Genomic DNA, 24236 nt, shown 5'->3' with positions numbered 1-24236 from the left:
CATTTGTCCGTATTCCCTTCTCGCCCCTTCTCCATATTCGTTTCAAAAGTTTTGTGATATCGTACCAACCAATGAAAATGATGCAACTACGAACAGTCCAGCGTCTAGTGGGATTTTCAACGACACAAAGTTGAATGTCGAGAACACTGACCGTAATTACAGGGATACACAGTATGTTAATACCTATTCAAATTAGAACTAGACTAATGAATATCTTTTATGATTTTTTAAAAGAATAACAAAAGTTTGGTAGCAAAGTTTTATTATATTAAAATGAGATTAAACAATTTATATGAATTTATATGAAAATACATCTTTTATCCAGCACCTTTCTGCTAGGACGGTGATGTGATATAGTTATAAAGTTATTTTTTGCCTCGTCTGAAGATAACTTTTTCCAGGGCCATCATTGGAGCCTCGAATGCCAGGGAGGCGACGATAGACACAAGGATCGACAACATTAACGTTCCAAGGAAAATGAAAATCTGAAAAGTAACCAAACAATTTTTGCAGTCCATAAATGAACAAAAGAACTGGAAATGGGTATAATAGGTATTAATAAGTATTTTGTTGTGTAGAAACATTAATGGATAGCTAACATTGCGTTGTTTTTAAATTACTTTAATGTGTATCGTTTAAAAGGGAGTTATAACTGACTGTATTTAACTGCATGGTACTTACCATTACCAAAGTCGTAGCGTATATCGGTTGTCGAACTGACAATATGTAATACTGCAGGACTAGTATGTGGGTAAGGTAGATACAATAGCTCAATCGTCCGAGGGGCACAAAGAGTTTCCATGACAGAAAATCGTTTACGATACCTTAAACAAATAAATAATTGCTGAGAAAAAATATTTAGAAACAAAAAATACTATCGTTCAAAGTTCTTCATCTTATTTTCCCATAGTTAAAATAAAATATTGTATTTGACGTTTTGACTTGTATGTCAATATCGGTGACCTAACAGCATAAATATTCTTTAATAAGACCCAAGGTTTAATTTTAATATGTCGGGAGAAAGCCATTAGGATACATAGAAGAGCAGCAAACAGTGAAGTCTACAGTAAATACAATAGCCACAAATATTCATGTGTTCGTATAATTATAAGATACTTTGAAACAGTAGCTTAATAAAATAACAAATTAACTTGAAAAGAACACATTAATTTCAATATTACTATTTTGAATCAATGATTGTAACATTTTATGTTCAGATCTAATTTGTATTGAATTGAACTCTTACCTCCATTACCGGTGACACAGGCGAAGATTACCCAGCAGACACACATTCCCCACACAGAGCGGTGTACGGCGTTATAGAGGGCGTTTACACCGTTACTCCACGCATGTCCATTAGCGGGACCATTAATGCTGTACACTTCTACACAGGCAGTAACAGCTACTGATATCCATATCAATATGTTGATTCCCTGATAAAAATATATAGACAAAGAGGTCCATTGGCCTTAGCGGTCACCTGAGTTCAGATACAGAATTAAACAATCACATAACAACTATATATTGTCCTATCAGTCAGTGATTTTATAAATTTGACTTTTTAATCTATGAAGAGTATTTAGTTCCACCAAATCGATGAATTCAAATTTAAGATTTTGCCCCTGTAAGCCCCGCCCTCTGCCCTTTGGGGTCGATCAGGACAAATATGGATATGATGTTAAAATGCTATCTCAGGCTACTAAAGCTGACCATGTTTGACTCATTTCATGAGAGAATTGGGCAGATAATGCTCATAAATGTTTTTCCAATATAAACTATAATAGATTTGAACCCCTACCCAGGGGAAAATCTTAGATATTAGGGTAATAAAATTCACACTTTTTAAAGGGCGTTTTTAACATACTAACTCAGGCTTATAATACTAGCAAAGTTTGACTCATTTCCTATGAAATTGAGCAAATAATGCTCATAATGATTTTCCAATATAGATTATAGTTAACTTTCATTTCAACCAATTTTATTGAATAAATCAAAAGGATTTGGCAAAAGGCTAGGCCTATATAAGCCCTTTCCTAACCAGAAACTATAATCAAGTTAAATTATATACATGTATTAAGTTGATTAAACAACATCTTAATTAAACAAATTTGGTATGTAACAAAATAATATTATTAATATGCCAAGTTTTATACTGTTATGGATATATATTTGGGAATAAATTTCATATTGATATTTTTATATATAATATAATTGTACCAGGGAGATAATTTATCAATAGACTGAATAATATTATAGTAGTAAAATTAGTAATTAGTTATGTAATATAACAGACAAGTAAGCCACTAAAACTTTTTTGAAGTTTTCTCAATTTTAATGGGTACATAATCCAGTGATTCTGCCTGTGTCTGGGACTACAAGTTTTATAGTTAACTTCCCCTTGCTTATCGGCATACGACGAACAAAAGGCGAGTAGAATAGGTCACTTTTGACTTCGTCTCAGGTGACCTAAAAAGAGGCGAAAATATAATAGCTACGAAATTTTCTTTCTTCTGCACTATAAAAAGCAAGAGTGCCATATATTCAAGAAGACAACACGAATTTACCGCGGCCCCCCGAATCACTCGTCACTACTTAATACACGCAACATACGCATACATGGGAGGCCGTTCCTACATCACCCTGGCTGTTAATAGGACTTTAATTAGCAAGTAAATATTACCCCTTTTTGTAAATAAGCTTGAGGATTTACATATAATTAAAAGAAACAGTTCAAACCATTCAAGTCTTTAAAAATCCTTGCTTATGCGGAAGAAAACAGTGCAGGTAGGGCGTTAGAATTGTACCTGTTGCCCCTATTGCATGATCGTAAAAGGCGACTAAATTTAGATCTTATTTTTCCCCTTCTTCCTAAACGACTTTAAGTTTCCTAATGCCTCCCTTGGCACCGCCTCACTTTGGCCTTGAGTTGAGCGTTCTCCCCTTTGAGGAAGGCTCTGGCTTCTTTCCCTTGACCGAGAAACACCAAAGTCTATAAAAGTGGTAGTTTCTGCTCCTGCTTAACGCTCAGCAAACATGGAGTGGGACGACTGGTTCGCTCGTTGTTAGTATAATGTGACCGGGTAGAGTGTGTTTCTTGGTGTCTTCGGCGGCATGCTTCAGTTATATAGCACTATAGAAAGGGCAACAGTTCCACTATACATGAAGACACGACAAGAACATACCGCAGTCTCCCAAAACACGCACATCGCACTTCACACACGCTACACTGCATACATGGGAGGCCGTTGTTACATGACTATGGCTGGCAATAGGAGGTTAAAATAATCAAACAAACAAACAAACTTCAGAAATTTCATGAACTTCTGATAGAACAATCGGTATATACAAAGGACAAGACATTTTGTCAGCAACCATCTAAGCTTAATTTAATGAAATACTATTTCATCTTTATTTTCGAAAAAAAAGGAATCGCCAATACGGTGATATAGTCTCGTTTCACCTTAACAGTATCCACCTACCGTGGTGTTTTATATTTACCTTTTGTTCGGTAAATGATGTACCCGGTTACTATGCCAACAATGTAGGATCCCATACGGCACCAAGGCACTATGTAGTAATCGTTAAAGTAATTGTCATATGTGGCCCTGAAAACATCCACAATAATGTCTTGTTAATATTCCAAGGATGATCCTCACGAAATTAGTGTGTATCGTCCTCTCGTTAAAAAGATGCTGATCATCTTAAAAACTTCGAAAGCATAAAACATCAAAGTGCGTGAATTGCCATAACGAATAATGTATATTGTAACTCGGTTTACTATATTGGCCAAGGATAATTTATTTGTTCCATTTTTGATTCGACTTGTTTTATGAAAAATATTTCCATTTCTTGAGTGCTATATTTATACTGCTTACATCATTGCTGCGAAATCGGTAGAAAACATAGTTGAGCCCAGTTCGAAATGACTCGACACTATCCCTGTTACTATGTAGATCCCCAGCAAAGCCAAAATGTTAATAAAAAGTCCAATCTTTTTCGAGTTGAAATAACAAAGCAAGAACAAGAGTATAACTAGGTAGTTATTTTTACCCCAGCGGTTTCCGGTTCGGAGTTGTGAATATTGCTTGGTGTTATGTAAACAATCCGTCCAAACATTCTCTATAAAATCTGGCATTAAAGCGTCATAATTGGTAGTTTGGTTTGTCTAGGTAGGACGACGTGTCGCGTACTTAAACTAAATCACTGACATATGTGACATCGACCTTATTTTCTTAAAAGCTATATAGGTTTATTCTTCATTACTATGAGGCGATAAGCGTCGCACTTTGTTCGAGTTCATCTAGACAAGATAGATGCAACCGTATTTCAAAAACTGTCACTTAGATTAGGCGAATAAACGCTTTCACTAAAGACAAAATGCAGCCACTTTTTGTATTTGTATACTTACAAGAATAGGGGCACCAAAAGTAGCGGACTCACTACGTAGAATTGCATGTCATTGGCCAGATACCAAGACCATCCGAAACACTACAAAATCATTTATAAATCTTCACATTAATTATCTGATCTAAATTATGTTAGCCTATGGAAATCTTCACATTAATTATCTGATCTAAATTATGTTAGCCTATGGAAATATTCATTGCGGATTCATTCTAATAATATTATTAACATCTTCAGTAGCTTACCACTTCAGGTAACATGTATATTATAGAAAATATTTCTATTTACCATTTTCCTCCTATTATAGAGATTGTTGATATATAGAAGATTTGTCCACCAGGTTTCTCTACAATTTGGTTCATCACCAACATAACGGAACAAGGACTTTTCCAAAAATAGCACTAACATGTATGCCGGTGTTAGCCTAGTAAACATGGAAATATCAAAGGTATTTGAAAATCATATTTTGAGGAAATAGCGAATACATTTTTAAAAATCTGATTTTGAGGAGATCATTAAAAAAGACTATTGAATCTAAAAATCGATTTTTTTTCAGTACAATACAACACCAACTATGAAACGTTAATTGATAAAGTTTCCACGTATAGGGAACAGTAAACTTCACAAATCAGATAGTGATTATTAGCATCTCTACTTTTAATGTGACAAAAGAGTCATTGGATTTCACTGTAAAGTTTGTATAGTTTGTAGAGATAGTCAGATTATAGCTAGATATATATATTTCTCTCATTTCTATGTGTGTAATTCTGGACTGTCCAGGATAATATACTCATCTCTGCTATGTTTGTATTGCATATCTACCCATGCAATAAAGCCACATGCGCGGAGTAATTTCTGGTATAGGGGAGGCAACTCGTACTGTTATCTGCATTTGTTTACAAGGAAAATAACTCGCGCTGTCGTCTGCATTTGTGCATTGAGTATCGAGAGAGGGAAATTCAAAATGGCAAACAACAGTTTTAAAGAAGTCGATGTTCAGAAATTCATTGATGGAAATGAAAACAAAAACACTGATAAAAACGTTGGGTAACTTGAAACTTCTTGGTGAGTTTATGGCAGCAAAATATAATGATCGGCGACCAATCCATTGTATACCTGCAAATGAATTGGATAACTATTTATCTAGCTTTGTGGTATCTGTAAGAACCAAAGACAACAAAGAGTATGAACCAAGTACGTTACGTGGCATGATTAGCAGTTTTGACAGACATTTACGGAAACGTGGATACGGTATAAGTATAATCGGTAACAGTGTGGAGTTTTCCAAAACACGGGATGCTTTGAAAGCCAAACAACACGACTTGTGAGGTCAGGGTAAAGGTTCCAAACCAAAAAGGACGGACCTTTTGTATGATTCGGACATTGAAAAACTGTATCAGTCTGGACAACTAGGAAACGTAAATCCAACATTTGTTATAAACACCCTATGGTATAACAACACCCTACAATTCGGTATGAGGGATGGGACTTTGGAACATAGAGCAATGTGTTGGGGCGATGTTGTTCTGAAACATGACGCCAATATCGACCCTGAAAGATGCCCAGTGCAACTGTATAGGTTTCACCAAGCCAAACGCCCCGAGGGTCACTGTAACTCTGATGATACTTTCTATCTAGCTACCGTTACACATGACAAAAACCCTCTTGTTCAAGACAGGTGGTTCCTTCGATCTCCTACAGGCAAAAATAAACTATCAATTATAATGAAAACAATGGCGAAAAAAAAACAGACTTACGGGGAAAAAACTGACAAACACCAGTGTTCGGAAAACACTCGTACACAAAATGACTGATAATAATGTATAAGATGTATATCACTGGACACAAAAATCCACAGTATTTAAATAACTTTAGATCACTAAATGATCAGCACAAGTTTGCTATTTCAAGCTTGCTATCCAATTCGACCAACAATTTTTGTGTAGCGCTCCGAGGGTCTGTTCCTGTGACATGTACAGCGACACGACCGACACCACCGACACCAACACCCACCGACGAAGACCTACACACACCAATTATGTATCCAAGTGTTGATGAATGCAGATCAACGACTGTCGTCTCAAACAATCCTAACCCTCACCATAACCAAGTTCAATCATCAGCCGACATCACACCTACAATCTCTCGGACATCTAACAATACAAATTCCCGTCTGGAATCACTATTTGCCGGATCTTTTATCCAAAATTGCTCTTTAAGCATTCATATTTCTAGTAACGGTGTATCTCGTCAACGTGTAAATGTCATTGAAAGTGAAAGCGATTGACATAGATACATGGTACAATGTACGTGATACACAGACTCCTGTTTAAAATTACACGCATGTTGCACTACTGCCGTGTCTTACGCATAAGATCGGGAAATGTTTTGACAGTTACATGTACTGTTGACTGGATATATTTGTTTTATAACATCAAATCGTTCTTAATCATAAAAGTGACATGATCCATACCCTGGGAACATTGTATGAGTGTGACATTATTATTCACATGGACTTTATTTCGTCGCGTATGTGCACACAATTAGACCTATCACGCGACGATGGCTTTTCCATTTCAAGACTTCGTCACAATGTGCGATGATGAAATGTACACATCTCGATCTGTAACTCTTTCGAGTGACGGATTATACTTGAGTTAAATTTTGCAAGACAAACGACGTTTGTATTATTGAGTACCGGTTAATTCATTTTGATATCAGATTTTCTTTAAATTTTGAGATAAAAATATTAGATTTTATCAATATGGCGTCTTTCGTTGTGTATCGTTCAAGTGTGACTCAGTTTTTCTGTATATTAGACCGGGAAATGAGAAAAAAGTACTCTTACATGTGTGTATATGTAGGGATATTCCACCCTCGGGATCTCAAAATGTTGTAAAACCCTCGGCAAGCCTCGGGTTTTACAACATTTTGAGACCCCTCGGGTGGAATATCACTATCCTACATATACACATATGTAAGAGTCTTATAATACACGATAAGGAACAAATGAACATACAATCTCCCCCTCTTCCATGATAATAAAACCAATTACGTAAAAATACAATAGAAGCACATTTAATTCAGACCCAAATATACTCACAAAAGGATTATGACTTTCAAAATATTTTGTTAATAATTGCGTGTTCAGATTTGACAAATAATAAAAAAACTATTTTGTATAGCTCTTCAGAAAGACTTAATGAAACCTTCACCGCACATACTTAAATTACAACGGTTAAAAATACAGAATTCAGCGACAGCTAACATAAAGTTGACAACATAATAATCAACAAAATTGGGTTTTCAATAAGTCTAAAAAGAAATAAAGTTTCGCATTTAATGGAATTGAGAATCAAAACATCTGCCTTCGCAAAAAGATCTTTTATGAAAGTAACAAGATAATCATGGATATTTTTTTAATTTAGAACATTGTACAAAAAGGTGAAGAATTTTTTCTCCTGTGAATAAAACATTGTGAGAAACTTTGAAATGCACTTCGACACAATCACTTTGGTAATAGTTTGCATTTTTAATTCGAAAAGCGAGCTTTAACTCAAATTTTGGAAACCCACTGGAGCAGTACCCGATTGACACGGGCTAAGTGAAAGCACGCAGCACGAGTGCCTTGTAGATTTCACGTGTAGACGACGGAACAAGCTGCGTGCCTGGTTGATTTAGACAGGAATCTCGAAACACAGTCGTAAGTGAAATGTTTTAACTGTATTATTCCTGCATTTATAAATACTTTGTTATGTATTTTTTTCCATTTTCAGCAACCAAGGATTTGCAAAAACAATTTAACTGCATTTATCGTTTCATATACGATAAATGCCCTTTCAAACAAGCCTCCCTGGAACAGTTGGGCAAATTGTCCCAGAATTGTGGTACAAGCTACTTTAAAAAATTAAATTTCCGAGGTAGTAAGCTTTAAAAATTATGGTAAGCGTCTATAGGACCATGATCGGGAATATTACAAGCGTCCCCACGATCTTCATTTCCGGTCTTTGTAGCCAGACAGCCATACGAGTACTATTAGGGCAGCATCTTTTTTCTCCATCATCAATCCAGCGAAATCGTCGTTACTTTCATCCATCAAAAGCTTTTTGGATATGGGGAAGTCGCAGAAACGTCCGGGAAAGGCGAGGTTTCCTGGAAAACGTCCAAGACGAGTCCCGGAGAGATTTTCGCCGGATGAGTCGGATAATTCCGACGTCGAAGTACAGACAGAACCACGTGTGGCTAGTAGGCCCACGAGAAACAAAGAGCCGATCGCTGGGCCATCAACGGATGAACATAATGAACCACAATCCGGGCCGTCAGGTAATACTACGGGATCGAGTAATAGCGAGTGTAATGAATTATCCGTAGAGTGGGTACGGGCCCGGACTGCCTTTCAGGCCCGGTGCTGGATGTTAGCGTTTTTGATGGGATAGGACACGTTCCCTTAAAATTGAAAGAAAAAATATGGGCGAGGGAATTCATAGGGTTTAGGAATATTATTGAAGTCCGCTAGGGATCTCACGAGAGAAATGGATCAGGCTGGGGGTGTTATCGTATTCAAAGGGGGCAGATTGGTTGTACAAAAACACCTGGAGGTAATGCCAATCTATAACATTCAGGTCTGGACCAGTGCCTTCATGATATTTATAAGTATTTTGCTAGAAAAATATCCAGGTAAGGCTCAGGGATTGCTAAAATACATGAGGGATATAAGACTGGCAGCTAACAGATCGGGTTCCTCATGGGTCAAGTATGATGAACAATATAGAATAAAGAAAGTCAAATATCCAGGTTCATCATGGGGAGTGATCGATAGTGAGTTGTGGCTTCTATATGTGACCTCACAAAGGCCACCTGCCCCTGTAGGCCAGCAAAGGTCATGCAATGATATCCCCCATTGAGGTAGCTCCCAGTCACCTGGGAATGATAGTTTTAAATGCAAAACCCAGTCTGATAGTTTTCGCACCAATACAGAATGTTGGCAATTAAATAGGGGACACTGCGCCTTTGAGGCTAGGTTAGATTTAAACATGCCTGTTTAATATGTGGGGGTCAACACCCCCAAACAAAGTGTAGACAAAAGTCCTCAAAGGGGAACAAAGGCAACTAATTCCAATCAAGGACGTGGGTCATTGTATTCATTAGGAAAATCCCTCATAAATCTTGATTAGTTAGCTAAGCTATTGCAGAATTACCCCTACAATATTATAGTTCGCGAAGTCCATCTTTTGCAAAAAAAAAATAAAAAGTATAAAAACGAATTTAGACATTGCCAGGGCCAAAATACAAAAGGAATTGTTAGCTGGTAGGATAACTGGTCCGTAATACCCCGCCACTGCCAACGTTGCGTATTTCTCCACTAGGCTTGGTTCCTAAGAAGGATGGTGATTTTAGAATGATACATCAACTCTCACTCCCTGTAGATAATTCGGTTAATGATTTCATTGACGAGAATGCATGCTCCGTCAAATACTCTAGTATAGATGATGCAGTAGCTTTAGTTCAGAAGTTAGGTAGGGTTATTAGCTGCGTTATTAGCTAAAATGGACATTAAGTCGGCTTTCATGTTATTACTAGTCTCCCCAGAGGATTTTGATCAGTTAGGTTTTCACCTGGATGGTTTGATATACTTTGTTAAATGCCTTCCTCTGGGGGCCAGTATAAGCTCTGCACTGTCAAAAAAAATTCCAGTTTTCTAGAATAGGCTTCAAAAGGACCCCAGGGGCAGTCGCTACATTACTTGGATGATTTCTTGTTCGGCGGGGGAAAAGATACACCTCACTGTTCCGAGGCTATGGGAGAATTTAAAAAGCTTTGCAATTTGCTCAACGTTCCCCTGGCAGACAATAAAACAGTAGGCCATGTACGGTCCTCACATTTTTGGGAATAGAATTTGGCACAGTCAATATGGTACTTAGACTGACCTCGGATAAATTATCAGATATAAAAAATAATATCCACGGGATCTTATCAGCCAGCAAAATTACACTTAGAACACTTTAATCTCTGATTGGCTCCATGAACTTTGCATGTATTGTTATCAGGCCAAGGGCGTGCTTTCTGTAGAAGACTTATCGATGCCACTCGGGGGATTACTCGTCTCCATTACAAGATTAGAGTAACATGTAACATGTAGCAGACCTACCGGGCATGGCTTGATTTCCTTGATAGTTGGTTGTTACTGGAACTAAATATAAATTTCGACACCATTGACGAGTACACCATATCGGATGTACCACCATGGCTCATTCAAACACCTGATATCAATTTATCTCTATATGAGAGGGCAAAATTCAGTGCATTACCCGAAGAACACAAATCCTCCTTTCTGGAGTGCATTGGGGCTTTCCCTGACCATGTTCAGATCTACACTGACGGATCAAAAGATGGTGATAATGTTGCGGCAGCATGCTGTACATCTAATCACTGCTCCTCTATCCGACTCCCGGATGTTGCCTCCATTCAGAGATGGCCCTGCAGGTAGGGCGTTAGAATTGTACCTGCTGCCCCTATTGCATGATCGTAAAAGGCGACTAAATTTAGGATCTTATCTTTTCTCTTCTTCCTAACTGACTTTATCTTTCCTAATGCCTCCCTTGGCACCGCCTCACTTTTGGCCTTGAGTTGAGCGTTCGCCCCTGTGAGGAAGGCTCTGGGTTCTGTCCCCTGGCCGAGACACACCAAAGTCTATAAAAGTGGTAGTTTCTGCTCCTGCTTAGCGTTCAGCATACAGGGAGTGGGACGACTGGTTCGCCCGTTGTCAGTATAATGTGACCGGGTGGGGTGTGTTGCTTGGTGTCTTCGGCGGCATGCTTCAGTGATATAGCACTATAAAAAGGGCAACAGTTCCACTATACAAGAAGACACAACACGAACATACTGCAGCCTCCCAGTACACTCACCTCGCACAACATACACGCAACACACCGCATACATGGGAGGCCGTCCTTACATGACCATAGCTGTTAATAGGACGTTAATAAAACAAACAAACAAACAAAAAAAATCTCTGCGGAATCTTGTGCTATCGGTCTGGCTCTTGACCATATCGAAGAACACCGCATTGAAAAGGCAATTATCTGTTCCGACTCTCTTTCGGTTCTTCAGGCTTTGAAATCAAGAAACCCTAGAAACACATTAATCCAAAATCTTTTGATCCGAACATTTCGATTGTCTTCTAAAACTCAAATTACTAATCTCTGGATTCCCAGTCATGTGGGTATAAAGGGGAATGAACAGGCTGATAAAGCAGCTAAGACTGCTCTTCGCCTAGCACAAACAGATTTGAAACTACCATACACCGACATCAAGCCTTTAATTCACTCGGCCATCAAACACCATTGGCAACAAAGGTGGTCTACCGAAACAAACAACAAACTGTTTAAAATTCAACCTACACTTAATCCTAAACTGTTCAGTCGGAGAGACCGCAGAGAGGAAGTTGTTCTCTCTCGGCTCCGAACTGTACACACATATTTTACACATTCCTATCTATTGAGAGGGGAGGATCCTCCCAAATGACATGCATGTGATTCTCCTCTCACAGTGGAGCATATCTTAGTGCACTGTATTGATTTTAAGCAAATACGAGATAAGCACTACGATGTCTCCGACATGTACACTTTGTTTCATGCCGTGAGACATAATCGTATTTTTAATTATCTCAGAGAAATCGGAATTTTAGATGAAATATGAACGTTTTTCTCATCATATCATCGTATCAACTCAACATTTCATCGTTTTATCAACATTTTGCACGAGTTTTCTCGTGTGTTTTAGCCAAAACTATTTTATCCCATGCAAACCTTTTTTTATCAAATAAACGTTTACAATCTGTGTTTTAATCCTTACTTGCCTTTTCTTACCCTGATCTTTATCCTGATAATAATGCATGACATGTAGTTTGGCCCTAAATGACCTTAGTTGTCGATGGGCCGTAAAACTCAATCAAACAAACAAACCTTGATAGTTATAATGGGGTGACGGTAATGCTTGACCACAACAAATGACGCTTTAGAGTTGTTTACAGACAGTGCGGGTGGGAATGATAAGGGGGTTTGGTATATACTTTGACCTTTAGTCAGTGGCCTGAAAAATGGGTCAATACCCCTATTCTCAGGAACTTAACCTTTTTAGAATTGTTACCAGTGTGTGCATCACTGACTATTTGGGGTAATGAGCTTGCAAACAAAATAGTAGCTGTGGTCACAATTCTGAATAAGCAGTTTGTTTGATTAATTAACGTCCTATTAACAGCTATGGTCATGTAAGGACGGCCTCCCATGTATGTTGTGTGTTGCGTGTATGTTGTTCGAGGTGCGTGTTTGGAGAGACTATGGTATATTCATGTAGTGTTTTCTTGTATAGTGGAACTGTTTTCCTTTTTATAGTGCTATATCACTGAAGCATGCCGCCGAAGACACCAAGCAACACACCCCACCCAGTCACATTATACTGACAACGGGTGAAACAGTCCCCACTCCCTGTAAGCTGAGCGCTAAGCAGGAGCAGAAACTACCACTTTTATAGACTAAGACCCCTTTGATTTTAGTCCGTAAGATGTCGTAGGCTGTTTGAAGTCAAATATTCTGTTGAAAGCGGAATATATACCGGGGTGTGTAAATGAAATTGCTGACTCTATCTCTCGCTTACAGTGGGTAAAATTCAGGTTCCTGGCCCCAGAGGCAGATCCCGAGCCTGTACAAATTTCACCCCATGTATGGCAGATTTGAACTGCGAAGTTGGTAGGCTGTTAGATAACTCTATGGCTCAAGGCAAGGAACTTGGTCCACTTACTTAAACGCATTTAAGCAATATGAGAATAACCTGGGTATATATAAGCTCCCTGAGGTGTGGCCGGTACCTGTAGAACGAAAGAGGGGGGGCTTAAACAGGTGATCAGACATTCGGAGGGTAAAATGTTCGAACAGTGTTATACGTGTTGACTGTTTTCGCTCATGGATCGTGACATTATATTTAACAATTGGGGTGCTATACCCTGTCCGAATACCGCAGCAGAGGAATGGTCTGAGGACTATAAGTTTATACACGGACCAGACTTGTTTGGTGGCACTTCGAGTTAACACTCATGTTATGTATTCTAGTCACATGCAAATATTTTTCAAATTATCGTCGTGAATCATTCGTTATCTGTGGCTAGTGCCTGGCTATTATTGATAGATTTTGCATGTATTTACATGTTGTACATTCAACAGGGATATGTTAATTGAAGTTTGCTTGATACCCGTTGCTAATATTAAAGAATGATAGCAGAACATAATGCAGCTTAATATTATCTTGAATTTCAATATCAGACATTGAAGGCGATGGAACGCATCAGCGTGATGGAAAGTATTATTGTGAAAGCCGGATGGTATCCAGGTGTAGGGCGGGATCCTGGGGATTCAGACTCTAATACAATCAAATCTGACTTCAACCCAGCTCTAGGTAAGGTCTCATCCATGATCCACCATGGGGAGTCAAGAATTTTAGTGTTATCTGAAATTAGTCCACTCCCGAGAAACTCCCGGGTGGGGCGCCCTTGCAACTTCACTGGTGTTAATTACCACCGGGGAGTTTGGTCCACCTTGGACAAATTATATGTTATATAATTTACCCAGGGGACGGTAATAGATATATGGATATATAAAGAAACACACATATTTACATGTGATACATGTAAAGGGAAGTAATTCTGGGTTGTCGTACGATTGCTCCCACTCATAAGCTACTTTTTATACAGGCGGTCAGTTTCTGTATTCCTAGGATCCTGCCAGACATCGCTATAGCCTTAGATATGCAGTTTTGGTAAAGATAAATATAAAGTATAGATATTGGGCAGATAAGCTTAATTAAACAATATAAAGGTACTGGTCATTTAAGGAGTATTTACTTTATATGCTACTATATACAATTAACTTCTGTGAATTATATTTATTTGTTCTTGTCTTGTTTTAAACTGAAATAACCTAGATTCATTTTGTAGGATCTTATCTTTTCTCTTCTTCCTAACTGACTTTATCTTTCCTGGTGCCTCCCTTGGCACCGTCTCACTTTTGGCTTTGGGTTGAGCGTTCGCCCATGTGCGGAAGGCTCTGGGTTCTGTCCCCTGGCCGAGACACACCAAAGTCTATAAAAATAGTAGTTTCTGCCCCGTTTAGCGCTCAGCATACAGGGAGTAGGACGACTGGTTCGCCCGTTGTCAGTATAATGTGTCCATTACAATCTAATGTGAAATTGTACATCACCAAAAGATACAAAAGATAACCCTTACTTTTGATAATTTTGAATAGATGTTCTCCGACATTTCGGATTCCCAAAATGTCCCCTTCAATTTTCGAAGCCCCTCATCCCCACTGACAGATAACTTATCGTTGTCAACATCGATATCTTGCACTGGATGAACCTAAGCAGTCACGAACTGAGATTGCTTTTCAATAGTGCTAAATATTTGTAGAGATTCATTACATACATATACATTTTCATTCTGTAAATCAAGTGAATTTAACAAGTGGAGAAATGTCATTGCACGTTTTTACCGTACCGTACTTGTAGGTAAATCAGTGATTCTGTAGTCAGTGGGACGCGTTCATCCATGACGTCGCGATCCAGAACATGTCCCTCATGATCAGCTGTTCGCGTATGGTGATCGTCATTATTACCGCATAGCTCCTTTGTTTGATTGGAGTTGTTATGGAACGTAATACCCGTTACAATCCACGAGCATGTTCCATACCCTACGGCCCAATGCATGGATATCAACATGCGTCCTTGCATAGCTGTAGGGTATAGAACATGGGTAAGACCACAGGGGTTTGCTACATCGAAGGCTGCATTGGGCCGGGATCACAAGGGCGCATAAAATCAATATTGGAGAAACGAAGGTTCCTTGCATCATTATTTAAAAAATGCAAGATTAAAGTTGACGCCTTTGTATATTATACGCGTATGATAGTTACAGGATCGTTGCCATTATTCTTCCTTTGTCATTATTACAGAATAGTTGTAACTGTTTTACCTTTGTCATAGTTACAGGATTGTTTTAACTGTTCTCTCTTTGTCACAGTTACTGGATAATTGTAACTGTTCTACCTTTGTCATAGTTACAAGATAGTTGTAACTATTCTACCTTTGTCACAGTTACTGGAATAATTGTAATCGTTCTACTTTTATCATAGTTACCGGATATGTGAAATAAATCCGTATTTCATCGATGGTAAACCCAAAATAATATGGACCAAAATTGTTATGTAAGGATTACCTTGAATATATTTTTGAAGTAATGGAAATATTATGCAATTATTAAGAGTTCACTCTGATGAAGCTGACTATGATCAAAATAATATTAGATTTATTGCTTACGATTTGATCTAAACCCGTGAAATAACAATTTTCTTGTGGTAGGCTTTTTTCTCTACGAAATCATAAGCCTTTCAAAATACTTGTTACAATTACTTGATTAAATTATTTGGATATAGATTATCAACAAACGGCTTTCTAATGTCATACTTCTTTATAATCTAAACACATCATGTTCATTGTCTAATAGTTACTACTAAATGATATTCATACAATTTAAAAAAAAGTTTTGTTTTTGATAAACTTACGAAGCATACTGAGGGGAGACGAGAATGAATGTCCCAGAACCACCCAGGAGATGCTGGCACTGAGAGCTCCACCTCCTTGTTCTGTGCTGAGAAGCTTCTTACCATTGGTGTACACAGAAAACGTCATGGCAAGTTTCGCCAGTATTCCTTAAACATATAAAAAGGATACTATACTCATGTTAATGTTAATTGTATCGGGCATAAAACTTGCTTTTCATGTACTGATTTATTTTGTTGCGATATCCTTAAAGGGAAGATTTTTCTACATCCAGAGTTATATCAGATATTTATTTGAATAAATTTGTACAAATCCTATTTAAGAAAACATCATCATCATACCTGGTTGTGTTGGTGCTTTTGGTTTCTCCACCACATCTCCATTAACCTGGTATTTACTCTCCGGAGAAGTTCCATTCTCATGCGGGACTGTCTTGGTAGATTTTCTCTGGTGGTAATTGTACATAACATCGAACAGAGTCGATAGGAGCATCAGGACGCCAAACACACCACATACTGTACTATAGAGGACACATGTCAAATAACAGAGATTAGTACATTGTACTGTACGAGGGCAAATATCAGGTTACAGAGATTAACACATTGTACTGTACGAGGACAGATATCAGGTCACAGAGATTAACACATTGTAATGTCCGGAGACAAAATATCAGATCACAGAGATTAGCACATTGTACTGTACGGGGACAAATATCAGATCAGAGATCAGTACATTGTACTGTACGGGGACAAATATCAGATCGCAGAGATTAGTACATTGTACTGTATGGGGACAAATATCAGATCACAGAGATTAGTACATTGTACTGTACGGGGACAAATATCAGATCAGAGGTCAGTACATTGTACTGTACGGGGACAAATATCAGATCGCAGAGATTAGTACATTATACTGTATGGGGACAAATATCAGATAAGAGAGATAAGTACATTGTACTGTATGGGGACAAATATCAGATCACAGTGATTAGTACATTGTACTGTATGGGGACAAATATCAGATCACAGTGATTAGTACATTGTACTGTATGGGGACAAATATCAGATCACAGAGATTAGTACATTGTAATGTATGTGGACAAATATCAGATCACAGAGATTAGTACATTGTACTGTATGGGGACAAATATCAGATCACAGAGATTAGTACATTGTACTGTATGGGGACAAATATCAGATCACAGTGATTAGTACATTGTACTGTATGGGCCAACAATTTACGGGGTCAGATATCAGATCACAGAGATTAGTACATTATACTGTATGGGGACAAATATCAGATCACAGAGATTAGTACACTGTACTGTATGGGGACAAATACCAGATCGCAGAGATTAGTACACTGTACTGTATGGGGACAAATATCAGATCCAGAGATTAGTACCTTGTACTGTATGGGGACAAATATCAGGATACAGAGATTAGTACATTGTACTGTATGGGGACAAATATCAGATCACAGAGATTAGTACATTGTACTGTATGGGGACAAATATCAGATCACAGAGATTAGTACATTGTAATGTATGTGGACAAATATCAGATCACAGAGATTAGTACATTGTACTGTATGGGGACAAATATCAGATCACAGAGATTAGTACATTGTACTGTATGGGGACAAATATCAGATCAGTGATTAGTACATTGTACTGTATGGGCCAACAATTTACGGGGTCAGATATCAGATCACAGAGATTAGTACATTATACTGTATGGGGACAAAATATCAGATCACAGAGATTAGTACACTGTACTGTATGGGGACAAATACCAGATCGCAGAGATAAGTACACTGTACTGTATAGGGACAAATATCAGATCCAGAGATTAGTACCTTGTACTGTATGGGGACAAATATCAGGATACAGAGATTAGTACATTGTACTGTATGGGGACAAATATCAGATCACAGAGATTAGTACATTGTACTGTATGGGGACAAATATCAGATCACAGAGATTAGTACATTGTACTGTATGGGGACAAATATCAGATCACAGAGATTAGTACATTGTAATGTATGTGGACAAATATCAGATCACAGAGATTAGTACATTGTACTGTATGGGGACAAATATCAGATCACAGAGATTAGTACATTGTACTGTATGGGGACAAATATCAGATCAGTGATTAGTACATTGTACTGTATGGGCCAACAATTTACGGGGTCAGATATCAGATCACAGAGATTAGTACATTATACTGTATGGGGACAAATATCATATCACAGAGATTAGTACACTGTGCTGTATGGGGACAAATACCAGATCGCAGAGATTAGTACACTGTACTGTATGGGGACAAATATCAGATCCAGAGATTAGTACCTTGTACTGTATGGGGACAAATATCAGGATACAGAGATTAGTACATTGTACTGTATGGGGACAAATATCAGATCACAGAGATTAGTACATTGTACTGTATGGGGACAAATATCAGATCACAGAGATTAGTACATTGTACTGTATGGGGACAAATATCAGATCACAGAGATTAGTACATTGTAATGTATGTGGACAAATATCAGATCACAGAGATTAGTACATTGTACTGTATGGGGACAAATATCAGATCACAGAGATTAGTACATTGTACTGTATGGGGACAAATATCAGATCACAGAGATTAGTACATTGTAATGTATGGGAACAAATATCAGATCACAGTGATTAGTACATTGTAATGTACGGGGGTATATATCGGATCACAGAGATTAGTACATTATACTGTATTGGGACAAATATCAGATCACAGTGATTAGCACGCACGTTGTTTTGTACGGGGTAATTTGAGTAAAAATATTGGTTTGTATTGTTTGTCATGTAAGGACGGCCTCCCATGTGTGCGATGTGTAGTGTGTGTGTCGTGCAAGGTGCATGTTTTGGGAGACTTAGGTATGTTCGTGTTGTGTCTTCTTGTATAGTGGATCTCTTTTCCTATTTATAGTGCTATATCACTGAAGCATGCCGCCGAAGACACCAAGCAACACACTCCACCCGGTCACATTATACTGACAACGGGCGAACCATGGTCATATATGTATCGCTGTAATCTGATATTTGAGGTATAATAATTAATTCAATTTAACCTGTAAGCATGTATCCGTAGTGTTTATACTAAATTGCTATATATCTTGAAATATATTTAAAAAAATTACAATCCTGCAATCGCCAAATCATCATACTCAGCACGTTCGTGACATTTTGTTTGAACAGTTTGCAGTTTGTTCGCACCCAGAGGCAGTAAACCCAAAACTACAAGATAAAAATACGCAATGATCAGGCAATGTTACCAGACCGATAAAAATAAATCATAGTGATGACTGCAAAGAAAACACTGTGGTTATAAGATCCATCATATTCTCCAAAATACATATTCTTATTTAAAAATATTATATATCCCTCGATTTTTGTGTTTGATCAGTTTATTATGTATTTACTTCCTATTAACAGCCAGGGTAATTTAAGGACGGACTCCCGTAGATGAAGTGTCGTGTATAGTGGAACTCTTGCTCTTGTATAATGATATATCACTGAAGCATGCTACCGAAGACACCAAGCAACACACCCCACCCTATCATATTATACTGACAACGGTCAAACTGTCGTCATACTAACTGTATGCTGCGCACTTAGCAGATGCAGAAACTACCACTTTTTTTAGCTCACCTGGTCCGAAGGACCAAGGTGAGCTTATGCCATACCGTGGCGTCCGGCGTCCGTCGTCCGTCGTCCGTCGTCCGTCGTCCGTCCGTCCGTCCGTCCGTCAACAATCGACTTCTTCTCCATAACCGCTGGTCGGATTTCAACAAAATTTGGCTGGTAGCATCCTTATGGGCTACTAACTGAAAATTGTACAAATGATGGGGCTGACCCCCCAGGGGCCTGAGGGGCGGGGCCAAAAGGGGTCAATTTGGCTATTTCCATATAAACGACTTCTTCTCTGAAACCAAGCATGGGATAGCACCCATAATGCAATGGTAGCATCCTTATAGGGTGGGGATTCAAAATTGTACAAATGATGGGGCTGACCCCCCGGGGGCCTGAGGGGTGGGGTCAAATGGGGTCAATTTGGCTATTTCCATATAAACGACTTCTTCTCTGAAACCAAGCATGGGATAGCACCCATAATGCAATGGTAGCATCCTTATAGGGTGGGGATTCAAAATTGTACAAATGATGGGGCTGACCCCCCCGGGGGCCTGAGGGGTGGGGTCAAATGGGGTCCATTTGGCTATTTCCATATAAACGACTTCTTCTCTGAAACCAAGCATGGGATAGCACCCATAATGCAATGGTAGCATCCTTATAGGGTGGGGATTCAAAATTGTACAAATGATGGGGCTGACCCCCCGGGGGCCTGAGGGGCGGGGTCAAATGGGGTCAATTTGGCTATTTCCATATAAACGACTTCTTCCCTGAAACCAAGCATGAGATAGCACTCATAATGCAATGGTAGTATCGTTATAGGGTGGGGATTCAAAATTGTACAAATGATGGGGCTGACCCCCCGGGGGCCTGAGGGGCGGGGTCAAATGGGGTCAATTTGGCTATTTCCATATAAACGACTTCTTCTCTGAAACTAAGCATGAGATAGCACTCATAATGCAATGGTAGTATCGTTATAGGGTAGGGGATTAAAAATTGTACAAATGATGTGGCTGACCCCCCGGGGGCCTGAGGGGCGGGGTCAAAAGGGTTCAATTTGGCTATTTCCATATAAACGACTTCTTCTCTGAAACCAAGCATGGGATAGCACCCATAATGCAATGGTAGCATCCTTATAGGGTGGGGATTCAAAATTGTACAAATGATGGGGCTGACCCCCCGGGGGCCTGAGGGGCGGGGTCAAATGGGGTCAATTTGGCTATTTCCATATAAACGACTTCTTCTCTGAAACTAAGCATGAGATAGCACTCATAATGCAATGGTAGTATCTTTATAGGTTGGGGATTCAAAATTGTACAAATGATGTGGCTGACCCCCGGGGGGCCTGAGGGGCGGGGTCAAAAGGGTTCAATTTGGCTATTTCCATATAAACGACTTCTTCTCTGAAACCAAGCATGGGATAGCACCCATAATGCAATGGTAGCATCCTTATAGGGTGGGGATTCAAAATTGTACAAATGATGGGGCTGACCCCCTGGGGGCCTGAGGGGCGGGGTCAAAAGGGGCCAATTTGGCTATTTCCATATAAACGACTTCTTCTCTGAAACTAAGCACGTTATAGCACCCATAATACAATGGTAGTATCCTTATAGTGTGGGAATTCAAAATTGTGCAAATGATAGGGCTGACCCCCGGGGGCCTGAGGGGCGGGGTCAAAAGTGGTCAATTTCCATATAAATGACTTTTTCTCTGCAACTTAACATGGGATTACGCTCATAATGCAATGGTTACATCCTTATAGGGTTTGGATTCAAAATTTTGCAAATGATGGGGCTGACCCCCCGGGGGCCTGAAGGGTGGGGTCAAAAGGGGTCAATTTAGCTATTTCCATATAAACGACTTCTTCTCTGCAACTAAGAATGGAAGAGCACTTATAATGCAATGGTAGCATCCTTATAGGGTTGGGATTTGAAATTGTACAAATGATAGGGCTGACCCCCGGGGCCTTAGACGGCAATAGATGCGAGGTCAAAAGGTCAATTAGGCTACTATTTTCATATAAATTACTTTGTCTCTGAACCTATGTATTGAATAGCATATTTGTATGGTATCAATAGCATCATTGTATGGTTGTGATTCAAAATTAAACTTTGGGAGTCAATTTTGCTTATTTTTCTAATTGTCTGAGTCTTGTGATAATTACTAACAAAAAACCAGGTGAGCGATACAGGCCCTCTGGGCCTCTTGTTTATATTATGATGTGTTTCGGCTAGTGGAAAAAAATGACATATGGATTGATATCAAACTTAATGATGTGTGTAAAACCTCTTACTTGTATTCAATACAGTGTTGATTTCCTTAGCGGTACAACTGTCCGGCATACACACACCCAGATTTAAGTTAATTGCCGATGTAATCGGGAACACTGCTCCCTGTTAGATATGGAGAAAACAAAAGATATGGAATCCATAACGAGAAATAAAGCAAAAATTATTTTTCAAAATATTTGCGGATGCCATGTTTTAAAGGACGCTTTAGAAAAGACAGTTTACTTTAATTAACAGGCTTATTCCAGTTCATTACAAATGATGCTACTTTTTGTTTTGCATTCAGAAGCAGTGGTTACTGTAGATATCAAAGCACTGTGACACACATACAGTTAGTGATATAACCGCCTATATGTGCAAATGCCAAAAAAATCGTTAAAATATACCAAAACTGATGCGAGGGAGATAGTAGCTGTACAGTATCGTCCATCAAACTTCCCAGCAGCATTCAAACTCAGACACTCGTCATATGAACCTGGCCAGAACAGATTCCCGTCCATCAATCCAGACGACAGCTTCCCTGTGGCATCTATCACTGTAACCAGAAATAGTGTTATATTAAGAAGAGAAAGAAAGCATGGAATATCGATTATAAAAATGACATTTGTCTAATAGTTTCATAGCAAATGTCACTCATGGAAACACTAAACGGATAGATGTCTCCTCGAGAACCAGTTACAATGTAGATATTACATCAGGACATAATTATAGGGTAGAAATCGGCTCTAGAACCGGATCCAAGGTAAATATCACAAAATATATATTACTTCAGGACATAGTTACAGGGTAGAAGTTACATCGGGAAATGGTTACAGGACAGCTGTTTCCTAATGACAGTAGTTAAGGGATTCCTGCTTAGTTGTTCAGAGTAAAGAGGATTTTACGAACGATTATCATTTTAATTCAATTAAGGTAATTTTGAATTAAAAACAACTTTGATCAAATTTATTTTTTATTTTCACGCGAGCAATAATTAAAATGCGTACTTGTCAACCATACTTTTATGGATGAAACATAACCGTTTTGGCATGACGTACTTTTGATCGCCCACTGTTCTCTTTTCGTTAGTCCAGAGACCATGGATTGTAGATTGCCGTAACACTGTGGAGAAATGTCTTGTTCCAAGTCATCGGTAAAATTCCGGAATTCGTTTGGGATGTTCGCGAGCTGCCCGGCATACTGAGAAAGGCCTTGTAGGTTATTCGAGCCAGAGCCTAATAACTGGAGGACTTTCTGTAGATTTTCTGGTGTCATTATTGAAATAGGAAACGACACATTGTTATACTTTATAAAATTTCCAGTCTGCTTCTGAATTAGATTGGATGCCTGGGAATTTGCCAGAATGTTTTCGAATAAAATAGAGATTCCTGTATTCGTTGGTGATGTAACAGTCCGGTTTTCTGTTGGTGTAGTTGTTAATGGATTGGTGGTCTGGTTTGTGCTTCCTGTACTTGTTGCTATATTGGTGGTCTGGTTTGTGCTTCCTGTACTTGTTGCTATATTGGTGGTCTGGTTTGTGCTTCCTGTACTTGTTGCTATATTGGTGGTCTGGTTTGTTGTTCCAATACTGTTTTGGCTAGCGGTGGATCTAGGGAGACTTTCATCAGTTGTTCCCGGGACAGTTGACGCACCACACAAGCTTGACAGGATGAAGCAAATAAACACTGCTCTTAACTGTGCCTTCATTTTGCACTGTTTGTTTGAACACTATGTATAAACTGCTTTACCTACAATTGCAACAATAATGCGTGAACATACAGTTGTGGTATGATCACGGGTACAACTAGATGTACCTGAAGACAAACAACTAAAAGGTACGACTACTTGTATATATCTGTACACAAACTAGATCTTGACCTTATGATGACCTAGCTCGTCATCCTTGTTCGACTTGATAACGTTTCGCCTGACACTTTTTCTACCGAATCCTTATAAGTCAGTACTGACTATTCTACGATGACCCAGAGCTGACAATCGTCCAACAGACAAACATGACTGAGATGTTATGAATTCTCTATAAAATACTTCTTAAAAACTTGTTTCTTGTTATCATCTAGCTTAATAAAATAAAATAGTAAAATATCTTTATCTAAAACTTGGCCCATTTACCACAATTTATGAATTTTTTAACTAGATGTAGAAGAACAGCCTTTAGGCAGAAGTAATATTAAATGCACCAACGTAATTCTATATCTGCATAGCCAATTGTACCTGCTGCCCCTATTGCGTGATCGTAAAAGGCGACTAAATTTAGGATCTTA

At 38.7% G+C, this 24236-nt stretch overlaps 1 protein-coding gene across 1 annotated transcript; it reads right to left on the bottom strand.

Moving 5' to 3' along the window:
• Window positions 1-362: 362 nt before the first annotated feature.
• LOC138324298 (nose resistant to fluoxetine protein 6-like) lies at window positions 363-23731 on the bottom strand. The gene is made up of 14 exons (XM_069269378.1): window positions 23013-23731; window positions 22362-22510; window positions 21981-22080; window positions 19198-19294; window positions 16353-16531; window positions 16014-16160; window positions 8432-8679; window positions 4693-4860; window positions 4409-4488; window positions 3499-3605; window positions 2915-2967; window positions 1247-1433; window positions 682-824; window positions 363-485 (listed from the first exon to the last, which is right to left on the bottom strand). The coding sequence occupies exons 1-14, from the start codon at window positions 23659-23661 to the stop codon at window positions 366-368; spliced, it is 2427 nt and encodes an 808-aa protein (XP_069125479.1). The 5' UTR covers window positions 23662-23731; the 3' UTR covers window positions 363-365.
• Window positions 23732-24236: the final 505 nt, after the last annotated feature.

This window comes from Argopecten irradians, chromosome 5 (assembly GCF_041381155.1).
Source record: "Argopecten irradians isolate NY chromosome 5, Ai_NY, whole genome shotgun sequence".
Classification (NCBI taxonomy): domain Eukaryota; kingdom Metazoa; phylum Mollusca; class Bivalvia; order Pectinida; family Pectinidae; genus Argopecten; species Argopecten irradians.
Note: the sequence above shows the minus strand (reverse complement) of the source record. Positions and strands in the feature narration are given on the sequence as shown.